The sequence below is a fragment of the Rhinolophus ferrumequinum genome, chromosome 22 (assembly GCF_004115265.2).
Source record: "Rhinolophus ferrumequinum isolate MPI-CBG mRhiFer1 chromosome 22, mRhiFer1_v1.p, whole genome shotgun sequence".
Taxonomy (NCBI): domain Eukaryota; kingdom Metazoa; phylum Chordata; class Mammalia; order Chiroptera; family Rhinolophidae; genus Rhinolophus; species Rhinolophus ferrumequinum.
Window position 1 is genome coordinate 20,815,104 of NC_046305.1, and position 25,879 is coordinate 20,840,982.

General features: G+C 39.7%; 1 protein-coding gene across 2 annotated transcripts in view; it reads left to right on the forward strand.

Moving 5' to 3' along the window:
- The window catches only part of KCNH1 (potassium voltage-gated channel subfamily H member 1), a 340,626-nt gene that overhangs the window by 41,616 nt on the left and 273,131 nt on the right, over window positions 1-25,879 (forward strand). For both annotated transcript variants that reach the window (XM_033094007.1, XM_033094008.1), the window contains exons 4-5: window positions 5,972-6,100; window positions 15,516-15,634. In XM_033094007.1, the coding sequence (XP_032949898.1) occupies window positions 5,972-6,100; window positions 15,516-15,634 (248 nt within the window). The remainder of the gene's footprint in view (window positions 1-5,971; window positions 6,101-15,515; window positions 15,635-25,879) is intronic.

Consider the following 25,879-nt stretch of genomic DNA (forward strand, 5'->3'; position numbering starts at 1 on the left):
ACGCTGGACAAAGGGATGCTTCACATCCTGGGCAGGACCACGTGAGATTCCATTACAGAACTCAGACCAGTGTGAGATTTGATCATGCTACTCAGAACGGCATGCAGTTTAAAACTTATGAATTATTTATTCTTAGAATTTTCCATTTAATATTTTCAGACCACTGTTGACCGCAGGTAACTGAAACAGAGGAAAATGAGACCATGGATAAACTGGGGCCACTGTACTATTTGGTAAAGAATCCAGCTCCGCCCTTCTAATTTGAAATGCTCTTTTCTTTATATAATAAATTCTCACACGTTCATGGGTTTGTCTCTCTCCTCTTCTTTTGTAACTTATTAGCTATGTGGATTTCGTTAAAATGCTTTCCCAGTGGTTTCCCCCATATTTAAAATGAGGATACTGTCATAGTAGCAGTTCCACCTCACAGAGTATTGTGAGAAGTAAACCATACTATGTCTGGGCTTGGCCTCATTGTAAACATTCAATAAGTGATATCATTATTTTCATTGTTGCTTGTTTTAGAACCAGTGACAATGGCTCTTAATTTTCATAGTAGGTAGTCCCTGTCATTATTTTTTTTCTTCAAAAATTTCTTGGACATTCTTCTACCTTCATTTTTCTATTTGAATTGAATTTCAATCCATCAAGCTCTGAGGAAAACAAACGAGAAAAGAACAATTGAGATTCTCATTGCAATTGTATTAAGTTTATATAGTAAATGGGAGGTCTGACTTACAAAATTGAACCTTCTCATCTATAAACAATGTAACTTTCTCCATTTATTTAGGTTTTGCTTTTTGCTCTTCAATCAAATTTTAAGTACCTCGAGGCTTAAGCATTGATTTTTTTTCTAGCTTTCTCCTTGTTATGCTTGAGACTGGCTCTCTTTCCTCAGAACAGGTTGAGGTAGCTTCAGAGTTTCATTAAACACTTGAGATACATTCGTTTTTTTAAGTCATCCAAACACTCCTGTGAGGTGATATTGAGCATTTCAATCTTACAGATGAGGGATTTAAAAGGAAGGAAAAAAGGAAAGTAATAGTTTTAAATACCTACGTACCAGACATGTATATATTTTTACTTAATCTAAAGTAGGTTTATTATCGCCATTTTACAAATAAGAAAACTGATTTCAAGAGAAGTTAAAGTGACATGCCCAAGACACATAATAAAGGAAGAGACAGAGTTCAAACCCAGGGCTTGGGATTCCAAATCAGATATTCTAATGGCCAGTGGCCAGCCACTATGTCCCCCTAGTGTTGTCTCATCCTCTCTGCACTAGTCATTTGTCTCAATGAAGTTGACCCCAGACCACGGGTCTGTTTCCCGGGGCAGGCTGCCATTCCCTACTCCAGTTTCAGGACCTATCCAAATGGCTCAGCACGTGCGACCCATCTCAAGAACCAATCACATTAGCTTGGTCAGTTCTGTTGCTGTTGATTGTGGCATGGCTACCTGACTGCCTGGTTACAAAGAGTACCTAGGAGGAGGCCCAGGGTAGAGGAAGACTGATGGATGCCAAAAATTCTCTCATACAGCTGAGCCTTGCTCTTTTGCTATCTGACTGATGAGGTTGAGAAACCCCATAGCCAGGTTAGTTTGTCAGGTTCATTACTGCATGACGCAAGGGCCCTACCTAAGGGCTGAGAATCACAGAGTGACCAGGAGGAGGAGCCTGGCCTGGAACTTCCCCTTCACTGAGTATCCTCAGCCAAGAAAGAGCTGCTCTCCCAGCAGCAGCAGCCTTTGCTGCCATCAGGATTGCCAGATGATGTGTTTCTCCTGGATTTGTGCATTGATCTTCCTCTAGTAGAAAATTTGTCATTGGACCTTTGATCTTTTTGTAGAAAGAAGACATCACATACTTGTTTTTCTACTGTAGCTTCTTGGGTGAAGAGGCAAAATTTTAAACTCCTCTTGTGGATTGTGTGTGTGTGTGCATGCTGGTGAACATTGGTGCATTCATTGCCTCTCCTGTATCTTGATGGAATGGATCTTTCTGCAGAATCTGGGCTCTAGGAGAGATCCCTGGCGGTCACCTGCCATGGCCTTTGCCTCTGGGCAAGTCTATATCTGAAAGGAGCCCAAAGGCTCGGGAATACCCTTGGGCATCCAGAGGGGTGGAAAGAAACTGGTTGGGTGGGGCTCCAGGCTCTGGATGGTTCATATTCATTTGGAGCAATTGTTTAATATATTGAGACTTTGAGTAATATTTTGTTAGTTAAACATGCTTTGCTTTTAAGAAGAAGGGTTGAATTACTGGTTGGTGCCACCTAGGAAGGACTCATGTTCTCTTTGGGAAGAATTTCAGAAATAAAAATTTAAACCCCTTCTACTTGCTTTTCTAGATTGTTTGGGTAGTGATAATTTGGGAGAGAGGCAGGTCTGAGTGATTGTGAAGACCCTGGAAGCAGGATTTATTACTTTGAAACTCAGCAAGCATTTATAGAGCCTACTCTGCCAAGGTTGTTGAGTTTCACAACTCCAAGATGGCAGCTCTTTGGAGCTGAGCAATACAGTGGCCTAATGTGACCCTATGCATAATACTACATTAGGTGCTATTGGCATAGGGGTGCAGGATGATAAGACAGAAGGTAGATCAGATCTCCTTGGAATGAATCATGATCTATTTAAAGTAATAGTCCTCGATTGTTAAGGTTTGAGGGGGGTTAATACCTAGCATTCTTTCCCTGCCTGTGCTCAGAACCAATTGAAAAAGATACAAGAATTAGGCAAATGGAGGTGAAAGTATCACCTTCATGACTAGTAAAGCTTATCCTGGAGAATGTTGTTGATATTTGTGGGCAAGTGCATTTTGAGAAAATTAATAAAAGAAACCTCAACTAAAATTGTGGTTGGGAAGGCCTGCAGGGGGAGTCTCATGGCCTACCTAACTCATCGTCAATTACCCCAAACAGGAAGAGACCCATAAGCTGCCTCTCCAACAAGATGTTTTCTATTTTACTACACCAGCAGGAGGAAGGAAGAGTTTCTCCTTGCCTAACAACAGCTCAGCCCTTGAGACTATCATAACTCAGCCAATGAAAAGCACTACACTTGGAACTCCCAGTTTTCTCCTGTGGACTCTTTGCTTGTAAAAGCCTCTCCCAACTTCTCCCACCCCTTCCTCTATAAAAGAATTCTCTCTCCTTTGTTCTTCAGAGTTGCCTACGGTTTTGCCATAGCTCGCATGTCTGAAATTGCAATTCTTTGCTATTCCTGAATAAGCCCATTCTTGCCAGTAAAATAACTTTTATTTTTTTCGGTCAACTGTTTCTTAAAGTGAATCTTGGAATCAGACAGAATTACCCATCCATCCCAGGTAGCACTGGAGAACTTCAGTTCTCCTCCCAGTCGCCATCTCCTCTGCCTTTTGACCTACCCCCTAACATTTACAGAATGGGAGAAGCAAAACAGGATGCAGACTCATTTCTAAGAAAGCAGGAGAGGAGTAGTGGTCAAGCTGCACACATCCAATTCTTGTCCTCCAAACTGCTAACCCAGGGAAAAGGCCTGGAGTGCCTCACTGAAAGATGTCCCTCTACAGGGAAACACCAGATCAGGGAAAAGGAGGTTCCTTCCCTCAACAAGTCCAAATGATCAATTGGAGATGAACTCTAAGGCAATACATACTGACTGTGAATTTTTTGGTACAAGATACAACTTAGATACTCAAAAGGGATGATCAGAGTAGTATGTATTTAATAGGGGAACATTTCTGGATGCAATCAGTGGACACAGTTTGGTGGCGAGAAGCACACAGCTTTAAACAGATTGAATTGTTGAAATGGGGAGAGTTCATGATGAGCTTGAACTGCAGTAAAATGAAAAAGGTCTCCTAAGAGGAGACCTTGAAAAAGGTTAATGTCATCAATCCCCATAGTCATAAGTGGAATATAAAGATTAGATGGCTCAGTCCCAATTGGAGCATTCACAAGGCCTCGAGCCTCGCTGACAGAGCACAGTGGAAGGTGGCAGCTGCGAACGGGAAGGTTCTGGGGATCCAGCAAGACTGGGCTCCTGGTGTTAGACATCATGAGTGAGGGTCCCTTTATCTGATTTATTATTAGTTTGACAAATTAGAAGTGCTTTCTGGCTTACCGTCTTAAAAGAAAATCGCTTCAAGTTTTCTTTAGAGCAAAAAGAAAATGGTTTTTTGATTTGTTTGCTTTTTACCAGCTAGGATACACCTGAGAGATACTTCTGAGTTATCTGTTGCTTAATTGAAAATGGTTTAAAATCCCACAGATTCTGAAGAAGGGGCTGAGAACAGTAGTAACACAAACTTTCCAAAAACAGTGGGTAATTCAGAGGCCATATTCCTCTTGATTTTGGAATGCCATCTGTGGTTTTTGTATGGTGGATTTTTCTTTCAAAAACACATTTTTCTTAGTGACATTATAATCTATTTGTCTTCCAAGAGCACCCAGAAACTGACAGCTGAGAATTATGGAAAGAGAAAATGGACAGAAGATTAAAATTAACTGTGGATGATTACATAGATATTTAAGATTGAAGGAGAACATATTCCTATTTGATCTATTTGCTGCCTGTTTGATTCTACATTTTAGGCTTATTCATACGTACATATAAATAAGTGGTATAACCAGATATGTAAGCTAGTTATTGTTAAGTTAGCTTGACTAATCCTAATGTTAATCAGAGATGTCTGTCTGTCTGTCTGTGTTGTATAGTATGGAAGTTGATGTGATTGCAGGCAGAGAGACCCAGGTGACCTCTTAGGGATCTATTTCCATCTCCAAGATTTAGTGAGTTATTTCCATTGCTATCTCCTAAAGTAAATAAAATGCTGAGCATGTTGCCTGGTACGTAAGAAGCTTCTCTAACACTTAACAACATGGAGAAATATTTACTCTATTTTAACTTGAAAGTGGTTAGAAAATAGTATATAAAGTACTATTCCAGTTATGCAAAATTCAACAAATAGTTACTAAGTTCTTACACGCCAGATGCTGTTTTAGGAGCTGGGCGACAAGAATTTGATAGGGAAGAACTTATCATTGCTTTTGCCTCCTTTAATTTTGTATCACGGAATTGATTGTTCTGTCTTGCTGAGGTCCTCTATAGAAAGAAAATACTTGTTTGTTTTTCCTAATATTTTTTGGAAGCCAGAGACTGACTTTGTGCAGATACTTGGCCATAGATACCTGGGTGGGTACCCTTTCTGAGTAGTCAGATGAGTCCTGCTCACCCTCTCCTTCTGTGGATTCAGGCAGTGCTTTGGAAGATCTCATTTATCCCCCACTTTAGCTCAGGAACAAGGATTGGAAGTTGAAACACATTGGTCGAGCGTCCTAAGACACTAATGTAATCACAGCCCTAATCTAGAAACCTCCCTTCCTGGGGGAGCCTTTGCTGGGAGAATCATTTTGGCAATTCTTTTCCTTCTTAATATGTTATCATTTGCTATTATATTGGACCTTTTGGATTTTTATTTTGGGGAGAGAGACTTAGAAATGTAGTTTCTGGCCCATGGTTGATTGGGCATGTGAGCCAAACTGATGGATTCCCACACTGAATTTTGACACGGGGGCCCTTTAACAATGGAAATTTGAGTTTGCGTGGTCTACTGGCCATGGTTGGCCGTGCCCTCCTGGCCCCTACTGTTTACTTGTCTACTACATGGTCAAAGATAAGTCTTTAGGTCTCTATACCTTAGTTACTTCCAGGAGGGGTTTTATCCTATTTTCTAATTGTTATACAGGGTTAAGAGATCTGCATTTACAAAATTATTTGAACAGAAGACAAGCCCCACTGAATAGTAACTGTGAAAGGTTTTATTCCAGAAAGAAGAGAAATTAATGGTATAATAATTTCAACATCTGAAGGAATGAAGCGTTTTAAAAAATGAATTAATATTTGTACCTATTCATTCCCAAGTCTTTGCTTTCATAGCCCCTCAAATGAGAATGCAAATTACTGACCAACTTTTCAATATTTCTTTCAGGGACACCTGTGTGGTTCTTTGTGAAAATTGCTCCAATTCGAAATGAACAGGATAAAGTGGTTTTATTTCTTTGCACTTTCAGTGACATAACAGCTTTCAAACAGCCGATTGAGGATGACTCATGTAAAGGTTTGTAATTCTGATTTGTACAAATATATTTATGCCTTTTTTTTTTTTTGCCTTTAGTGTGACTCTCGTTACAGAGAATTTGAGGTTGCCAAGGCAATCTGCACAAAGATCAAGATTTAAACTTTAATATGTTGGGTGAAACATTGTATTATTCTGGAATGTATTGAAGGAGGAGAAGGAGAGAATAAAAGCTTTGTTTAGGAAAGCATTCAAATCAATTTCATACCTTTTTAGATTAACACTTTCCAGTAAAGTTTAGACAGAAGAAGGTGGTTGGGCATCCCTGGTGTAGCATTAGGATCTTTTCAGGTTTTCTCATAACAGACGTCAGTCACCCATGTGAAGCCACGTTCATCTTATTTCTATATAAACTTCTTTAGATTTGACTGTGTTCAAAATTTGACTGTGTTCAAAATTGTTAAAGTATGTTTTAGCATATTTCTACCTGCATGGTTGAGTAAGTCTGCGGTCAGTTAATTCATTTGAAACGTGGTATCAATGAGCACGAGTTGCTTTTCCACATGGGTCACTTAATTAGCTGGGACCACAGATTTTAGCCCTCACATAATTAATATACATATCAAACAATACATATCACATGCATGTATTGTTTGAATAACATTGGGGATTATGAAAGAAGATGGCTCAGAATTTCTAGAACAGTTTATCTCCTGAAGAGGTCCCACTGATCAGGATACACAAAAGATGCCATGTTATTCCCAGAGGTTTGGGATTAGAGGATGTCCTAGCACTCTTTTCCATCCTTCTTCTACAGTGTGCACTCAAGATAACCAAGAGGTTAGGGGTGCTTTCATATTGCGGTGCTTTCTGGCTCTGTGGTTGATTTTCCAGCTCTCCTGGAGAGCTCTGTTCCTTGTGGTTTCCTGAGATGCAACAGAGAGATGAGAGCGGAGTGCAGGAGACAGTTAACGTGGGACTTACTAGTCTTGATATGACAAAATTTGATTGTTAAATGGGCAATATAGGAGGAAATAAAAAGCATGAATTATGTGGATGCTCTCTCAGGGGGCTCTGTCCTCTGAGGACACTTAAAATCCTAGCACCTTTGGACGCTGACGTTTATAGAGTTCAGCACACAATGCTGTGTATGTACATCCTACTTTTTTTTGTTTTTTACTATCTGATAGCATAGTAAATCAATTTCAGCCTGCCTTTTGTTTTAAGACTACAGCGGATGTAAAGTTTCTCAACCAGCGTCACAGCCTCTTGCAATCGCCTTTGCTCCTACAGATTTGTGATTCCCCGATTTCTAGTTTCTGACTTGAAGATTTCTCAGTATAACAGCTATTACACAGTGATAGACTCACTCATGATTAAGTGTCATCTTGCTACCTAGAAAGGCCATTTGCTTTTTTAACCGAATAAACTCATAAATAATATTTTAAAGGTAATCAGATATTTTGACAGTTACTTTTGCAAGTTTTCTCATAACAATTTAAAATATGGGATTTGGTGGAGTCAGAATGATTTCTTTTCATCACCACTGGAATATTTTTAGGTGGCGTGCAGGTGTTGGGTAGTAGGAAAGCCATACTCAACAGAGTATACTTCTCACATGTCACCTCGTGTCTGCGTTTGATTCTCATAACACCTGAAAGACAAGATAAATCTTCTGTGTGATAAGTGAGAATCACTTATGTGAGTGATGCGGTGAGACTCGCTTAGGTTTATTTTCCAGGAAGAAAACGCTCCACTTCATTTAACCTGCCACAGTGATGTATTTCCTTTCTGGTAAAAGAGTTTTGGTGCGTGCGCAGACACACACACACACACTTTCCCATTAGCCAAGGGAACCAGATATTAATTCTCTTTATTCATTAAATAAATAGTAGTAACACGTGGCTTGATTTGTAAAAATTTAGAACACACACACACACACACACACACACACACACAAACACACTCACACACTCTTTAGCCCTTGACACAGGCATGCTGCTAATGGATTGTGCTTCATGTCTGCTCCAGGATGTGACTTTATAAGCCTGTCCATTTCAAATGTCATGGCAGATATGTTTAGACCCTCCCACTTGTCATGTCACCGTGCCCTTGGCCCACTTTGATTTGGTGGTCGACTGAGGACAAGGTCAAACTTTATACTAGTTTGTTGATGTTGGCAGAGCATGATAATTCTCCGGGCCTTGCTCGTTGTAAGTCTATAAACTGCAGTTCTGGCTTCAAGGATCAAATCGAGATGGAAAATACACTGCCATGTGGCTCTCTGACTTGACTTTTTTCTCCTTGGATGTGCTCTCACACTGTGAGATTACAGCAGATCTAGCCGGGTTTCAGAGCAGCACTTCCTTCAGCATTAAGAGTCCTAAGAGTCTTGCTAACCCAGGCTTATTTAAAATTCACTTTTGGAATGGAATGGAAGGGTGGATAATACAACTCCCCAGAAAAAAAAGTCCCAAATAATTGCTCTTTGGCATAGCAGCATGAGATGTTTTCCCACCATCCGATTAGCCTTTTTTTTAAAAGTCAGTTGTGCTCAGATTGTCTCTAAAATGACTTTGTTTCCTCTGATCATGTAATGCCTAACTTGGGGCTTGGGAATGGGGTGCGTGCATCCTCATAAAGATACATGCACCCCATATGAAGCCAGTTGGTGCCAAACACTCCACAGAGGGGTAAATACATGGGCTAATGGGCAGCAGACTCTTTTGACTCCAGGTAACTTGGTTTTCACCCAGAGCTCTGAGCACAGGTGAGGCACCCTAAGAACGTCCCATGAGCCCCCTCTTTCCTATACTGGGTCAGTTGTCATGATCCTTTTAATGAATTATCCAGGCCCCTGACTTCCTCAGCTACTCTCTTCTGTCCACCTTTTGATTAATTCCCTTGCTCTCTGACAAAAAGTGCCCACAGATGGCATGGAGCAGGAATGAAGGTCAAGCTAGGTTTGCTGTGTGATAAAAGCTCTGGGGTGTGTGTGTGTGTGTGTGTGTGTGTGTGTGAGAGAGAGAGAGAGAGAGAGACAGAGAGAGAGAGAGAGAGAGAGAGAGAGAGAGAGAGAGAGAGAGAGAGAGAGAGAGAGAGAGAGAGAATTCTTGGCTGAAATGAGAATCCACGGTGCTCCAGGGGTTTCATTTGCTCCTTATCTCTTGCTTTTTCTGTTATTATGGGTAATTGGGAGTAGGCTGCAAGGTATTTTTCTTTGTCACATTCTCCCTTCTGAGCCAGGAGGCTTGGGCAAGTGGGTAGAGAAGAATTAGAGTGTCAAGGCTGAGGATTTTCTCTCTACATTGCTCACCAAAGGATGAGTCACTCCTCTTGTTTTCCCTCTTACCCCACCAAACAATCTCACATTAAAGGAGCAAATCCATTTTCAAAGATGCACATATTGACTTGTAAATTCATAGTTAAACTTGAGCCAAATGCAGACAACAAAAGGAATGGAAAACTCCAGAGGAGATTTTTAAAGGCCAAAGATTTAGAATATTTGGGCATGAGGGCTCTGGCCAGCTGCTGTAACTCCTGACCCTTCTCCATGTGTCTTCATGTGGAATATTTGTGACACACTCTTGGGAAAGAAGCAGAGTAATGGATACAAACCACAGGCCCCTCCAATATTAGCATTTATCTCTCTGCCCTTAGGATGACAGAAAGGTGATGATTTAGTGACTCCTACTTGAAGAAATCATCCTAGATTTTTGGTTATTTGTACATTGATAGGGAAAAATTGGGGGAGGAAGATGTGAGGACACCCAGGCAGTGGTCACATTGACTGTCTCTCCTGGTCCCATGTGATCACTGTTCTCTTCTGGATATTGGGCTACAGCACCAGCTCCTCTAAGAGAGTCTGTGACTCTACAGGTTTGGACAAGCCTGGCCTCACAGCCTCCCCTGGGGATGAGGATACCTTGCAGGAGTCCTCTGCAACTTCTACTCCAAGTGATGCGGCATGATTTCCCAGGGGGGGGCCTATAGGTCTGTCTTTCCCTGTACTCACCCTTGGAGGAACTGGAATTCCAGCTCATCCCACAACCATCTCTTCTGGCCTGGGGGGAATACAGGGTGGTGTGAGCTAAAGCAGCCTAGTAGGGCTCACCCCAGTTGAAACCAGCAGTCATTTTCGGGTCAGGGAAGGGAGAAGTGGTTGTTCTTGCTGAGAATGGAGAAAGGACCCAGTAAGTACTTGGGAGCTGATTGCTAGATCGCACATGTGTTAGCCTCCTTCTGTCCTTCTTTTCCTTTCATGCTTCCTCTTTCCCTTCTGCCCACCCCCTCTCACCAAAAGACACCCGATAAGTGTGTGTGCTGAATAAATAGAAGCCTGCCTAAGAAAAATGGGGGTACATAGGAGGGAGTGGCAGTTCTGCTGGGGGTAGGGCAGTAACCAGGAAAGGCTTCTTTGAAGGAGGAGGGTGCATTGCCTGCCTTTCTAGAACTGGGTTCTCATTTGGTTGTCCCCTCCTTGTTGGCCCTTTGGACAACAGGAGGTTGATTCTTTCCAGGAACGTTTCTCCTGACTGCTCTGCTTATAAGGTACATTGTTGATGGATACATATTATTTTCCATGAAACCCTTTTGCTTCTCTTCCTGTGTTTTTAATCTCATTGCATGGCTGTCACCCCAGTCACCCAAACCAGGAACCCAGAGACCTCCCCAGTTGCCCGTTCTCTTCTTCTGCAGTTATTGTTCATAGAATCCTGTTGATTTTACCTCTATAGCTGTTCTCAAGCCTCCCCTTGTCACCTGGCCCAGGTAACAATATTGGTCCAGGCCCACATGGTATCTTGCCAGGAGTCCTGACTTGTCTTTATCTGTCAATCTTTTCTTTCTTTTTTTTTAAAATTTACTATCCACGTTGCCGCCCCGTCCTTCTTAGATGAACTCAGGGTATGTTTCCTCTTCCTCATGATACTTAAACTCTTTCAGTGATTCTCCAGGGGTTTTAGGATGAAGTTCAAATTTCTTAACTTGCTGTCTCGGTTCTTATCACCTAAGTTCTTCTCAATCGGGCCTCTGACAACCTCTTTAGCATCACTCAGGCCATTGTCTGCATCCTCCTCTCCTGTACAAGCCAAGTCTCATGCATCCAGCAATTTAGAATGTCTTACTCTTCACTGACATGTTCCCCGAGTTTATGATTTTTCTGCCTTCGTGGGTGCTTCTCCCTGTGTGGGATGTCTATCTTTTCCTTCTTGAGTTAACTCCTACTCATCTTTCAAAATTTTGCTCTAGTGACACATCCTCTGGGAAGCCCTCCCTGACTTCCCAGACTGGATTAGATACACCTCTATGGATAGTCTTGGCCATAGCTCTTGTACTTATCTCTGTCATAGAACATGTTACCAGAGAACAAGCGTTCTTTTTTTAATTAAAATTTATTGGGTGACCATGGTTAGTAAAATTACATAGGTTTCAAGTGTACAGTTCTGTATCACATCATCTATATATCGCATTGTGTGCTCACCGGAGTCAGTTCTCCTTCCATCGCCATATATTTGACCACCTTTACACTCTTGTATAATCCTGATTGCCTCCTCCCCCCACCCCATAACCACTAAACTATTGTTTGTGTCTATGAGTTTTTGTTTCTTTATTTGTTTGTCTTGCTCCTTTGTTGCTTTCAGTTCCAGTTTTATATCCCACATATCAGTGAAGTCATATGGTTCTCAATTTTTTGACTTATTTCTCTTATTGTAATAGTCTCAAGATCCATCCATGTTGTCTCAAAAGGCACTATTTCTTCTTATGGCAGAATAGTATTCCATGGTGTATATATACCACAACTTCTTTATCCAGTCATCTATCAAAGGACACTTTGGTTGTTTCCATGTCTTGGCCCCCGTAAATAAAGCTGCAGTGAACATTGGAGCACATATATCTTTACGGATAAACGTTTTCAGATATTTTGGGTAGATACCCAGGAGAGGGATTGCTGGGTCATATGGTAATTCTATTTGTAATTTTTTGAGGAACCTCCACACTGCCTTCCATAGTGGCTGCACCAGTCTGCATTCCCACCAACAGTGTATGAGGGTTCCTTTTTCTCCACAGCCTCTCCAACACTTATTATTTCTCTTGGTGATGATAGCCATTCTAACCGGTGTGAGGTGATATCTCATTGTGGTTTTTATTTGCAATTTCTCTGGTGATTAGTAATGTTGAGCATCTTTTCATATGTCTGTTGGCCATTTGTATGTCCTCCGTAGAGAAATGTCTATTCAGGTCCTCTGCCCATTTTTTAATTGGATTATTTGTCTTTTTGTTGTTGAGTTGTATGAGTTCCTTATAGAATTTGGACATTAGCCCCTTCTCAGAGACATGGTTTGCAAATATCTTCTCCCATTCAGTTGGTTGCCTCTTTGTTTTGTTGATGGTTTCTTTTGCTGTGCAGAAGCTTTTTAGTTTGATACAGTCCCATTCATTTATTTTAGTTTTTGCTTCCCAGAACAAGGGTTCTTGTATTGTCACAGGAGGACATTCCAGGATGTACGACTAAGCCACACAAACAAAGCCAAGCAAGCAGTGGATTTATTAAAAGAGAGGAAATAGTAGAGTATACTCTCAAGATGGCGTGAGAGTGGGCAGGCCCAGAAGAAGAGCAACTGCCCCAAAGAACAAAGAAACTTAGGATTATATTTGAATGAGGGTACAAAATATTTAGGGGTGGCATTACAGGTGTTCCCAGGGTGGGTCTTTGCTGATCACTGCTTCCTGTTGGGAGGAGGGATTTTTCTCCTTATTTGGCTCTTGCTGGAACTATCATGGTGACATGGGGTGGAGATTTTCCTTGGCTACCATGTTAATAATATTATAACCCATTATAATTAACTAATGTTCACCTTGAGGGGCAAGGTGGTCTCCTGGATCTGCTCTTGGTCACCAGAATCCAGTTCTGGCCAGTCTGGTAGCTGCACCATTTCCTAAAGATGACCTCATCCTTTTGTCTCCTCTCACCTCCTCTTTCCTTTCCTCCCCTCTGTCTTCCCATGGCCCTCTTCTTTCTGCCTATGGTAACAGAACTAAGCTTCCCATATCGTGTTTTTAAAAAAAATTTATTTGTCATTCTTCCCTACGAGAGGGCATGTTCTTTGAAGCCAGAGACTGTGTCTTCTTTATCTTAGTATCGTAGTACCTAGCACCATGTCTGGTACGTAGTGGTTATGTTTAAGGAATTAATACATGAATGAATGAATGAAGGTCTTTCATCTGGCTAGGCAATGATTCCTATTAGAAAGTGTCTGTAGTTCAGAAAGGAAAACATGGGGGTGAAATTCAGGAGAGAACGTATTTCCTTCTTGCAGAACATGCGGAACCTGCCCCATCTGGTAGAAGTGTGATGGTGGGTTTCACACTGCTTATCCATTTCTCCATCCAACACCCATTCACCTTCTCATGCCCTCCACTCAGCCAGCTCTTTTGAGAGCCACATTCTTGGGAAGTGACTCAGAGCCCAGAGAGTAAGAGGCTAGCTGGGGATCTTACTCAGAGGTCCAGGGATCTTTCTTTTCATCCTTTTGCAAGATATCAGCTGATGGACAGGGTCTTGAGCTTCCTGCTGGACAGCGTCTGGGGTGTCTGCCCTGACACCTCCTGCTCATCGTTGGTCCCAGAATATGGGTCATGGTGGGGGTGATGAAGATGGTAGTGAAGGAGTGGGGTGGGCCAGCGGGTTGCCGAGCTCTTGCTGATGTTTGCGTGATTGAAAAGTACATTTTCTGCTCTTCTTGAAAAGCTCTGTAGAATTCAATTTCAGCTTTATTTTGAGCTGACTTTAAAAAATTCTAGTCCACAGTTCACGTAATCAAATTCCAGTGAGCGTGTTCATAAATGGCACACTTGGGGGAGATGCCAAAGACCCCTGCAACGTCTGAGCTGTTCCCTCCCATTAACATTAATGGGACCCCCCACACAACCTGACCACCATGTGCCTCTTTTCCAGCTGACTCCAGCAGTCCCATTTCTCTACTTAATGGCCACGATCTTTTATTAAAGCCCAGAACTTCTGGAATGTGATAAAAAAGAAGTTATTTGCTATTCTTGCCATGTTGACAAAAATTTTTCCAGATCATGATTCCTAAAGGTTGTTCAAAGACAGGGCCATTCTTCCGCGTGGCTCCATTGTCCTCTGGATTCTAAGTCTGTCTCAGAAAGGTGCTCCAGGGTAAAATTTGGCAGATGAGATTTCTGCTGCCAAGAACTGAATACTGCCAAACTTAAAGGACAAAAAAATAAATGGCCTTGCCTTGCTTTTACCTGTTATGTAAAAATAGTTGCATGCTCTGTTTATTTGCTGGAGCCCCTCAACCCCAAGCTTGGCCTTGAGAACCCTGAAAGGCTTTCCGAGGTCCCATGAGGCAATTACCATGGTTGTAACCTGTATGCAAATGGGTTGTTGGATAGAGGAATGGACAATTGTGTTTGGGGGAAACTTTAAAAGAGCACTCATATGTCTTAAATTCTCAGGAAAGATCACTCCTATGTCTTAGATTCTGGGGTATAGAGTGGGCTGGATTAGAAAAAGACCTGGAGAAACTAGTGCAGGGGGCCAAGGAAACCCCAAGACAGCCTCTGTTTTTACCCGTTAACCACAGCCCACCAAACTTAGCCCCTTTATTTTACCAGGCAAATACACCCTGTCTTTAGGCGAGTAGAGTATTTTAATTTCCATTTTGCTGATGAGATAATTGAAACTCAGACAACTTAAGCAACTTGTGACCACAAAGCAAGCTAGAGGTGGAGATGGGACTTGCATCTGGATTTCTTTTCTGGGCTCTGGATACTAAGTTCAGTCCTAGGCTCTTTGAGTTTCTTGTTTTATGGGACCTGTCACCAACTGTCCTTTTCCCATCCCAAGAAGACTAAAATCTGCCGGTGCTTTTTGCCCACCTACCCAGGGATTAAATTCATTTCTTATTTCCCTGGCTTTGGAGAATATAGTGCATGGAATGGCCATTTGACTAGCTTGTCCATTAAAACCTGGCAGCGGCTTGGGTTCTGCTAGGTCGGACATCATGGGGTTGGGAACAGCCTACGCCCAGTCGCAAAGTCAGAGAAGCATCTCGACTGCCTCGTAGTGTCTGGCGAAAGAACCTCAGGTCAGAGTGGAGAGATCTGGGTTCTAGAGTCTTTCTAGTTGTCTAGGTACTCTGTGCCTCTCTTCCCTTTTGTAAAGTGGTACTAACACCTGCCCTACCTATTTCACAAAGCTATGATTAGATAAAGTGAAAGTGCAGGGGAAAAGTAAACTGCTACCCAAATTTGAGTGTGTCTACATGCTTTTCTGAGCGGTGACTCTCCATTACAAGGAATGTGGAGTGACTCCTGGGAGCTCAGAAGGTCAATGGCAGTGACTGCTTCTGACAGTGTAACTTGTGGTGTGAATGTCCATGTGCCCTCAGGACGAGGTTAAACATGTCTTTTCTCTTTCCACATGCTGCAGGCTGGGGGAAGTTCGCTCGGCTGACCAGAGCACTGACAAGCAGCAGGGGTGTCCTGCAGCAGCTGGCTCCCAGTGTGCAAAAAGGCGAGAACGTGCACAAGCACTCCCGCCTGGCCGAGGTAAGGGCAAGGGGTCAGCTCACTTGGCACCTCACTCCTGTGGGGTCCATTGGCTGAGAAAATGGCACTCAGCGAGTGTGCTGGTTAGACAGGGTGTTCAGGATCCAGGCTCTTGTCCTGGCTGGGCTACACACCACCGTGTGTGACTTTGGGTAAGTAACATAACTCCTTTCAGCTTTGTGCTTTTCCATATGTGAAAGAGACTGCAAACAGCTCTGTTCCAACCTGCTTGAGATTACAGGTGTTAGTTCACTTTTTGAAGGAGTAGGGAAGGAACAGAAGTGATATACATACAGATATATGTATACAGATATATATATATATATATATATATATATATATATATATATATATATATATATATCTGTATGCATGTATATATGCGGAAGGGGCTTTACTTATAAACCATATATACTTTTGTTTTTGAGCAATACATACTATTATAGGAAAAGACTATACAGGAAGCAAAAAGAAAACAATAAAAATCACCTATAAATCTACTAGCCGGGGTGGCATTCTCCCTTTTGCTGGGACAAGTGGAAGTCTGGGAAGCCTGGACAACGTGTTGGCCAAGCTTAATGCACCAAAATTACTATTATCTCTCTTCGGTGGTACCTGATCTTCGTTTTATCAAGTAGACCTGGATGATATCAATTAAGAGCATCATACCTTCCACATGGCAAACTTCCATCTTCCCCAAAGATGACAGCATGAGCTGTCCCTCCGCCTGATCTTGGTCCTCCTGACCTGACTCCTGGCTCCCATACTGCTAAGAGAGCAGCTCCCGGCACGGTGCAGCTCGCAGCTGCATATGTGCACTGAGTGTCGAATGGGTTAACCACAGAGCAGCCCAAAGCTTTTGCTCCAGTGGGGATGGGAGTGTTCGTTTGTGTCCTGCTAAAGAAGGAGCGACATTTGTACGGTGGCAGCATCATTTTTGGTCACGAAGTGGGCTCAGCTTATGATAGAAAGAATAATAAAAGAGACCTTTCAGCTCACAGCCTGCACGTTGCTGGTCCCCGTTTCTTCTTTTGGTCAGTAAAGTAACCTCCTCTCCCACTGCTCTCCACCTTGCTCGCTCTTATCCAGCCACACTTTTTGCTGTTATTTGTGCACATTAGGCTTGCTCTTCCCACAGGGAGCTGTGTGGCAGCTCCTTTACCAGCTGTAAGTTTTGCCCAAATGTCGTTTTCTCTATGTGGCTACTCGTATCAGTCAGGGTTCTACCAGAAAAATAGAACCAGTAGGATATTTATAAAACTAAGACATGTATTGCCAGGAATTAGCTTACATGATTGTGGGGTGCTGGCTGGGCAAGTCAATGTGTTGGGCAGGTTGGCAGACTGGGCATCCTTGGGAGCAACTGATCTTGAAGTTCACAGATGGAATTTCTTCTTCTTCAGGGAAACCTGAGTTCTGCTTTTAAGGCCTTTCAACTGATTATATAGGGCCCACCCAGAATATAGTGTATCACCTCTTTTCCTGAAAGTCAGCTGATTGTAGATGTTAACTGCGTCTACAAAATGCCTTCCCAGGAATGTATAGATTAGTGTTTGACTGAATAACTTGGTACCATGGCATAGACAACCTGACATATAAAACTAATCATTACAGTTCACCCTTGTCCAATTCGGCAGTCATACATGTTTCCTGAAACCATACTTATCTCCAAATAAAGAGAATAGCAAAATCATACAACTGCCTAGCATGCATGTAATAAAAAATGTGCCAACTCTTTCCCCAAAGAGGATGAAAAGTCTTTGGGTGATGTTCACTCTTCTCCTTGGTGTCCTGTAACTTAAATACTGAGATGTAAACTTAGCTATGATTAATACATTTTATGTTAGATGACAAGGGGATAAGAGAGGGAAGAAAATAAAAGTATGTGCTTAACGTATATACATATATGTTACATATACGAATACACACACACATTCATAACAAAATAAAAAATACTCATAACTCTTAACCTGCTCTATATTTTTCTCCACTTAATACCTTCTAATATACTATATAATTTACTTATTTATTGTGTTTGTTTTTCACTGATCTGTCCTATGCACTTAAAATAGTGTCTGGCACACAGTAGGTGCTCATCAGTAGTGCTTTTTTTAAAAAAAAATTTATCGAATGGCTGAGGAAAGGAAATGATAATTTTTGTCTAACTGTCTGACATAAGTAATTGATCTTGATTGGCAATATGAGGCAAACATCTGGGTCCCATCCTAGGAGCTAGTATTTTAGTTAGCCTGGCTAGAGGCTTATCAATTTTACTGATTTTTTCCAAAGAACCAGCTTTTGATTTTGTTGATTTTCTCTAATGGTTTCTTGTTTTCAATTTAATTGATTTCTGCTATAAATTTTATTATTCTTTTTTTTGCTTACTTTTTAAAATTTGCTCTTCTTTTGCTAGTTTCCTAAATTTTATTATTCTTATATTTTTGCTTACCTTTAAAATTTTTCTCTACTTTTTAAATTTGCTTTTCTTTTCCAAGTTTCCTAAAGTGGTAACTTAGATTATTGACTTTTGATCTTTCTTCTTTTTCAATGTATGCATTCAATGCTATAAATTTTCCTCTAATCACTGCTTTCACTGCATCCCAAACATTTTGATATGTTGTGTTTTCATTTGCATTTACTTCAAAATATTTTTAAATTTCTCTTGAGAGTTCTTCTTTCATCTCATGTGTTTAGAAATGTGTTGTTTAATCTCCAAATATTTTGGGATTTTACAACTGTCTTTCTATTATTGATTTCTAGTTTAATTCCATTGTGATCTAAGAGCAGGCATTGTCTAATTTCTATTCTTTTAAATTTGTTAAGGTATGTTTTAGAATGTGCTCTATCTTGGTGAATGTTCCAGGTGAGTTTGAGAAGAATGTGTATTCTGCTGTTTTGGATGAAGTAATCTGTAAATGTGAATTATGTCTTGTTGATTGACGGTGTTGTTGAGTTCAACTATGTCCTTACTGATTTTCTGCCTGCTGGATCTGTCCATTTCTGATAGAGGAGTGTTAATGTATCCAACTTTAATAATAGATTTATCTGTTTCTCCTCGGAATTGTATTGGTTTTTGCCCCACATATTTTGATGCTTTGTTGTTTGGTGCATATACGTTAAGGATTGTTATGTCTTCTTGAAAATTGATCTCTTTTTAATTATGTAATGCCCTTCTCTATCCCTGATAACTCTTCTTTCACTGAAGTCTGGTTTTTCAGAAAGTAATATAGCTACCTTGGCTTTCTTTTGATCAATGTTAGCATGGTATATTTTTCTTCATCCTTTTATTTTAATCTATATGTCTTTATATTTCAAATATTTCAAATGTTTCAAATGTTTATATTTCAAGTGGGTTTCTTGTAGACAATATACAAATTGGGTCTTGTTTTTTGACCCACTTTGATAATCTCTGTCCTGATCGACATACTTACACTATTGATGTTTAAAGTGATTATTGATATAGTTGGATTAATATTTACCATATTTATTATTTTCTATTTTTTGCCTTTGTTCTTTGTTCCTATTTTGTCTTCCATTCTTTTTCTGACTTTTGTGGTTTTAATTGAGCATTTTATATGATTCGATTTTCACTCCTTTCTTACCATACCATTTATGCTTCTTTTTAAACCATTTTTAGTGTTTGCCGTAGCATTTGCAATATATATTTACAACTAATTGGGTTCTCTTTCAAATAACACTATACTGCGAGTACCTTATAATAAGGTACTTTTTTTTGTTTATTTGTTTGGATTGTTTTTGGTTATTTATCCTGCTTGTTCTTTGAGTTTCCTGCATCTGTGGTTTGGTGTCTGATATGAATTTAGGAAAATTCTCAGTCATTATTGCTTCGTATTTGAAGCATATTTCTTCTGTTTCTCTCTTCTCCTTCTGGTGTTCCCGTTACATGTATCTAACACTTTTTGTAGTTGTCCCATAGTTCTTGCATATTCTGTTCTATTTTGGGGGTCCTTTTTCTCTTTGCTTTTCAGTTTTGGAGGTTTCTATTGACATATCCTCAAGCTGAGAGATTTTTTTCTTCATCTGTATTCAGTCTACTAATGAGCCCATCAAAGGCATTCTTTAATTCTGTTACAATGTTCTTGATCTCTAGTTTTACTTTTTGGTTCATTTTTAGAGTTTCTGTTATTCTGCTTACATTATCGATCTGGTCTTGCATGTTACTTTATCCATTAGCATGTTTACCAAATTAGTCATAATTGTTTTAAATTCCTGGTCTGATAATTCCAACATCCCTGCCATGTCTGGGTCTGGTTCTATTGCTAGCTCTTTCTCTTCAAACTGTGTTTTTTGCCTTTTAGTATAGTATGCCTTGCAACTTTTTATTGAAAGCTGAACATGATGTGCTGGGTAAAAGAAACTTGGGTTAATAGGCCCTTAGTGATATGGTGGTAAGGTGTGGGGAAGAAGAAGCATTCTGTAATCCTGTGTTTAGCTATTTCAGTGAGCCTGTGACCCTCGGCCGTGAATTTCACAAATCTGTGAAAGAAAAGCGGGGGAAGCAGTCTTGGGTAAGGGGAGCATCAGACCACAGTGCAGATCTGACAGAGGCCTGGCCCTCCTGACAGGGTACTTCGCAGCAGAGATGGCCAGCTAGAGGAGTTCCATTCAGGGCACAAATGGCCAGGCTCTCAACCACCTTCTTGCTCAGTTATTGGCAGATGCCTCACTGGAAAGCTCAGGTTTCTGTCCCTTAGGAAGCTAAAGGAGTCTGTCAGCTAACTGTACATCCTGCAGCTGGACAGAGAATCCTTTCTTGAAGTGGATCTGAGGGAGTGCAACTCTAAGTCTGTCTCCACCTCACTGTTGTAACTCATCTGCCTTGATAGGGAGGAAAGTTGTGGTCCATGTATTATTCACTCTGTGGCCTTCTTGCGGGAGTCATCCTGCTGGGGTTTGGTCTGACTGGGACCATTCTAGTGCCAGCCTCTCTATGCATGGAACAGCTGTGGGGAAGACATGGAGGGGAAACCACCTTTTCCTGTCACATTCTCCCACTTCTTCCCTATGAAGGAGCCAGGTCAGGATATAATCTGAAATATGTAGTTGTGAAGGCTGGATCACAGGGACATCCAATTAGCTATTATCCATGTCAGGGTGAGTAAGTCCTGCCCAGCTCCCAGCTCATGATACTCACCACTTCATTGTAAAGAGATCTGGTAAATGCCATATGTGCTTCTGTTTTTCATGTAGGTGACAGGAGTAATGGGCTGAAATAGCATTACAGGTTTAAACTCATTTGACAACTTACTTAACTGTGTGATTTCAGGCAAGTCATTTCACAGCTAAGAGCTTCCATTTCCTCTTCTTCCTTCTCTTCAAATGGATGTAGTAAGTCAAATGAGAATAATGTATACCCATAGATTTATGAAGTATAAGGAATATTCTGAATGTGAACACTTTGGCATATAGTAAGTGTTCAACAATATTAGTTTAATATTAGGTTTTGACTTTTGTATATACATTTCCAAAAAAATGTGTGTGTATGTGTATGTATATGTATATGTATATGTATATCCCTTTTAAATTTTCTCAATTTTCAGAAATAAAATAGATTATTTTTTTATCAGATTTTAAAACATATAGGTATATGAAGTAAAATGTGAGATGCCCACTGTTTCTTGGAAGTAACTATTTTTAAACACTGCATGTGTTTTATAATAAGTGTTTGTATTTTATTGATTTTTTAAAAAACGTGGTCATACTATATATATTATTTTTCAATTTGTTTGTTTGTTTTGCTTCCACTTACTAGTGTATTTGGGAAGCACATATCCCTTCGTTCTTTTTAATGGTTGCTTGCATGATTATATCCAAACCTATTTAACTATCCCCCTGTCGATGGATATTCAGGTTGTTACTAATCTTTGGTAATTACAGAGAATGCTTCAGTGAATCTCCTTATATGTATATTTTTGGTTTTAATTTAGACATTTTTCAAGCTTTCAGAATAGTAGAGAGTAATTTAATCAACATGTATTTCTTTATACTGTCTAGATAGTAATGTCAGATTCTCACTTCAAATTTTTTTAAAAAATTAAAATACTACAAGTATAAAGCTTTGGTCCTCTTAGAACTTATTCCCAGAAGTAATCCCTACTCTGAGGTTGTGTGTCTCCTTGATACTGTTGTTTTAATATTTTATTACTTATGTATTTATCCATAAAATATATATAGTATGATTGTATGTTTTTTTTAATGTTTACAGAAATTATATCACACTGCGAAATTGTACAACTTGGCATTTTACACCTAACATTGATTTTTGAAAGGTTTTTATTTTTAAATAATTATAGACTCACAAAAAGTTGCAAAACTAATACAGAGAGTATCCTGTACCCTTCACGCAGCTTCCCTTAATGATAACATCTTACATAACTATAGTACCATATCAAAACCAGGCAATCAACATGTGTAGAATATTGTTAATTAAACTGAAGACCATATTCAGATTTTTATCATTTTTTACATTCGCTCATCTGTGTTTGTGTGTGTGTGGTTCTATGCAATTTTATTTCATATATAGTTTTGTATAACGACTACCATCAAAATCTAGATCTGTTCCATCACCACCAAGGAACTCTGTAATATAACCGCTTTATAAGTCACACTCCTATCCTTTATCCCCTCAAAACCATTAATTTGTTCTTCATCTCTATATTCTGTTATTTTGAGAATGTTATATAAATAGAATGATACAGAATGAACCTTTTGAGATGAGCTTTTCACCAGAGTGATGCCCTTGAGATCAACCCAGGTTGTTGCATGTATCAATGGTTTGTTCCTTTTACCACTGTGTGGATATACCACAGTTTGTTTAAACATTCACCCATTCAGGGATATTTGGGTTGTTTCCTGTTTTGGGCTATATGAGTAAAATGGCGATGCACATACAGAGTTTTGTGTGAACATAGGTTTTCACTTCTCTGAGATAAATGCCTATAAGTGTGTGTGTGTGTGTGTGTGTGTGTGTGTGCGCATGTGTACATGCATGTAAGTGTATATTTAGTTTTATAAGAAGCTGCCAAACTCTTTGCCAATTGTATGTGGTTGTATCATTTTACATTCCCACTGGTAATGTAGGAGAGATCCAGTTTCTCTATATCCTTGCCAGCGTTTGGTATTGCCACTCTTTTTTATTTTAATCATTCTAAGAAATATGTCATTGTGGTCTTATTTTGCATTTTATTAATGGCTAAAGATGTTGAACATTTTTTTATGAGCTTTGTTTCCAACTATATATATTCTTTGGTGAAATGCCTGTTCATGTCTTTTGTCCATTTTCTTATTGAGTTCTTTATTTTTCACTTTATTTTTCACTGTAAAAGAGTATACTGTTTACATTTTACCAGCAATATATGAGAGGACTGTCCCTTTCCCATATGCTATTACCATTTGGTTCAGAATTCTAAAATTTTCCCAGTCTGATAGGTGATAATATTTCATTTTGATTTACAATATCCTGATTACTAGTGAGGTTTAGACTTTTTGAATGTTTGTTAGTCTTTCAGATCCCTTCCGCATATTTTGTTTTCATATTCTTTGACCATTTTCCTATTAGGTTATTTGTTCCTTTTATTATTTATTATTATTTATTTGTATAAAAATTTTTCATCTAAATATTTTGCTTAATGTTATACTTGCTTTCTTTGAGTTAGGATTTGTCTGGTGTATTTTTTTCTATCCCTTATTTTACAATGTCCTGTGTATCTCTTAATCTACATATATCTGGCTCTTTTGGTTCAAAACAACGTTAGCAACATCGTACAGAACACTCAAACTCTATACCAAACTAATACTATGCAAGCATAGTGGTAAACATATATAAAGTATATTAACAGATTTATCTATAAGGTGGGAATTACTATTGTACAGATTATGAAATTGAGGCACAGTTAGTAAGTGGTGGGATCAGCATTCAAATTCAATCTGGCTTCAGATACTATGCTCCTAACTATTATGTGAGAGTACCTACCTTTTAGTAAGAGTTTATTCTGTTTATTTTTATTGTTCTTGCGGATATCTTTGGACTTATTTCTACCTGATTTTATATTTTCTGTTTATTACCCCATTTCATTTTTTTCTTCCTTATTTCCTCCCTTCTTTCCTTTTTTCCTGCCTTCCTTTATTGATTTCTATTCAGCTTTATTTCTCTGTGTTGGTTTGAAAGGCATACATTCTACTTTTGTTCTACTGATTACATTTATACATTTTTAACATGCATACTTATCTTAATCACTTTAACTTCTTTGAGAATAAGACAAGGGTCTTAGAATAATTCTGAATTACTGCCATTCATGCATTTTAGTTTTCCTATTTCTAACTTTCCAATTAGCTATTATTATTTTTTGATTGTTAATATCCAGTTTGATTTACAAATATATGTTTAACAATTTCTTTGCTCATCATTGATTTTTGAAACCCATAACTTACTCCTGGGTTAGTTTTTTTCTTGCTGAAGTATTTCCAAGAATAGTTTCTTCACAGGGAGCCTGAGAATAATAAATTCTTTTAGTTTTCACATGTCTAAATATGTCTTTATTCTTTCCTCTCTCTTAAATCATAGCTTAATGGAGTATTTTATTTTAGGTTGACAGGTATTTCTCTTGTTTAACCTGTTCATTGAGTTATTTTTATTTGTTTGGTTTTCAGTGTCTATCTTTTTCAGTTCTGGAAATTCTATTTGGTTCTCTTTCAAATCTTCCTGTCTTTTAAAAATGTCTTATTTATGTCTGCTAATATCTCTTCCTTTTTATTGCTTTAAAAATATAGGCATACTTTAAATTCTCTTCCTTGGTGTTCAGTTTCCTCTTGTGGTGAGTTTATCTGCAACTGGGGGTTTTTGGTGGGAGCCCCTTGGGTCTCCAGTTGATGAGGCATCTGGATGTGGTGGGTGAGTTTGCCCATGTCACACACTATAAAGTTTCACCTGCTTCAGACCGACTTTTCTGTAATGGTTTCAGTCCTAGGGTTCCCAACTATGTGAACAGTGAATTCTGTCTCCCCACTCATATATACCACAGACTTGGGGTTTTGATTTCTCGCAGATAACTCTTCTTTTACCCAACATTCCAGACAGATGGCCAATGTACTCTTTATGCCTCTGAGATATGCAGTAGAGGTTTTCTACTCTGTGTTTCTCTGTCAAGGCAGCCCTTTGTCACCCCAGTAAGAGCATGGGGTTCCCCTCTCCCCCATCCCCTGCAGGACATACCCAGTTCTGATAGACTCTTCTTCTGAAAATCTCCTGGGCTCTTTGGTTTCAGCCTCTACCGTGTTCTTACTATGTTTCTGGTACCTGAGGTTTAATTTTTTTTTTAATTTAATTTTAAACTTTAATTTTTCTGAAACTGTCTTTTTAAATGTTGTTTTGTGTAATTTTTACATGCTTCTTAATGTGTTTGGTATACATGGACAGCTTACCATACTTGCTTCGTTCATTCTGTTGACTGTTAGCTCTCTAAATACTTGTGCTAGTGTGACTATGAGAGATTACTAGAGGTGGAATTAAGGAGACAGAAAGTATGAACATTTAAAAGTGGGTAGAAACTGCCAAAGTTCCCACAGTGAGGTTGTACCACCCTACGCTAACACAAGTGTCACTTTCTTCTCTCACCATTACTAGTATCAGTGCTATTGATTGTTTTACTCAGCCTTAAATTTTAACATTTTACTTAATTCTTAAAGAACACCTGTTTTTTAATGAACTGCACAAGGATTTACTGTGATAACTGTAGAGACTCTCTCCCTTACATGCATAAGAGTGCTACTGCAGCCGGCCCTCAATAGGACAGGCACAAGGAGCATAAGATGGTGCTGAACCCGCCACCTTCACTGGCTGCTGGACAGAGATGCAAAGAACTGAAGTTTACTTGTTGAACACATGCATAGCCAGGCTTGCTATCTGCACTCCCACGTGATGAACTGGTGTGCTGTCCTCCACTGAGGGAGAGCAGAAGCTGGGTGCCTGTATCCAGGCGGAGTCTGTGTTGGGGTCCCTGGCTTTCTCGATCCACAGGCCAGCATCCCTGGTAGAGGCTGTCAGGGTGTGCATGAGCCTGTACATGAGTGTTATGCTTTGTCCTAGAAACAGGCTCTGTGCCTTGAAATTGAGATTTCCTGTTCTTCATTGTTTGGTTTTTGGGTGTTGACTTTATGTGGCTCTTCAGACTCAGGGAAAGGTGACAGTATTCCCGTGGTACCTCATACCCCGTGTAGTATTCTCTT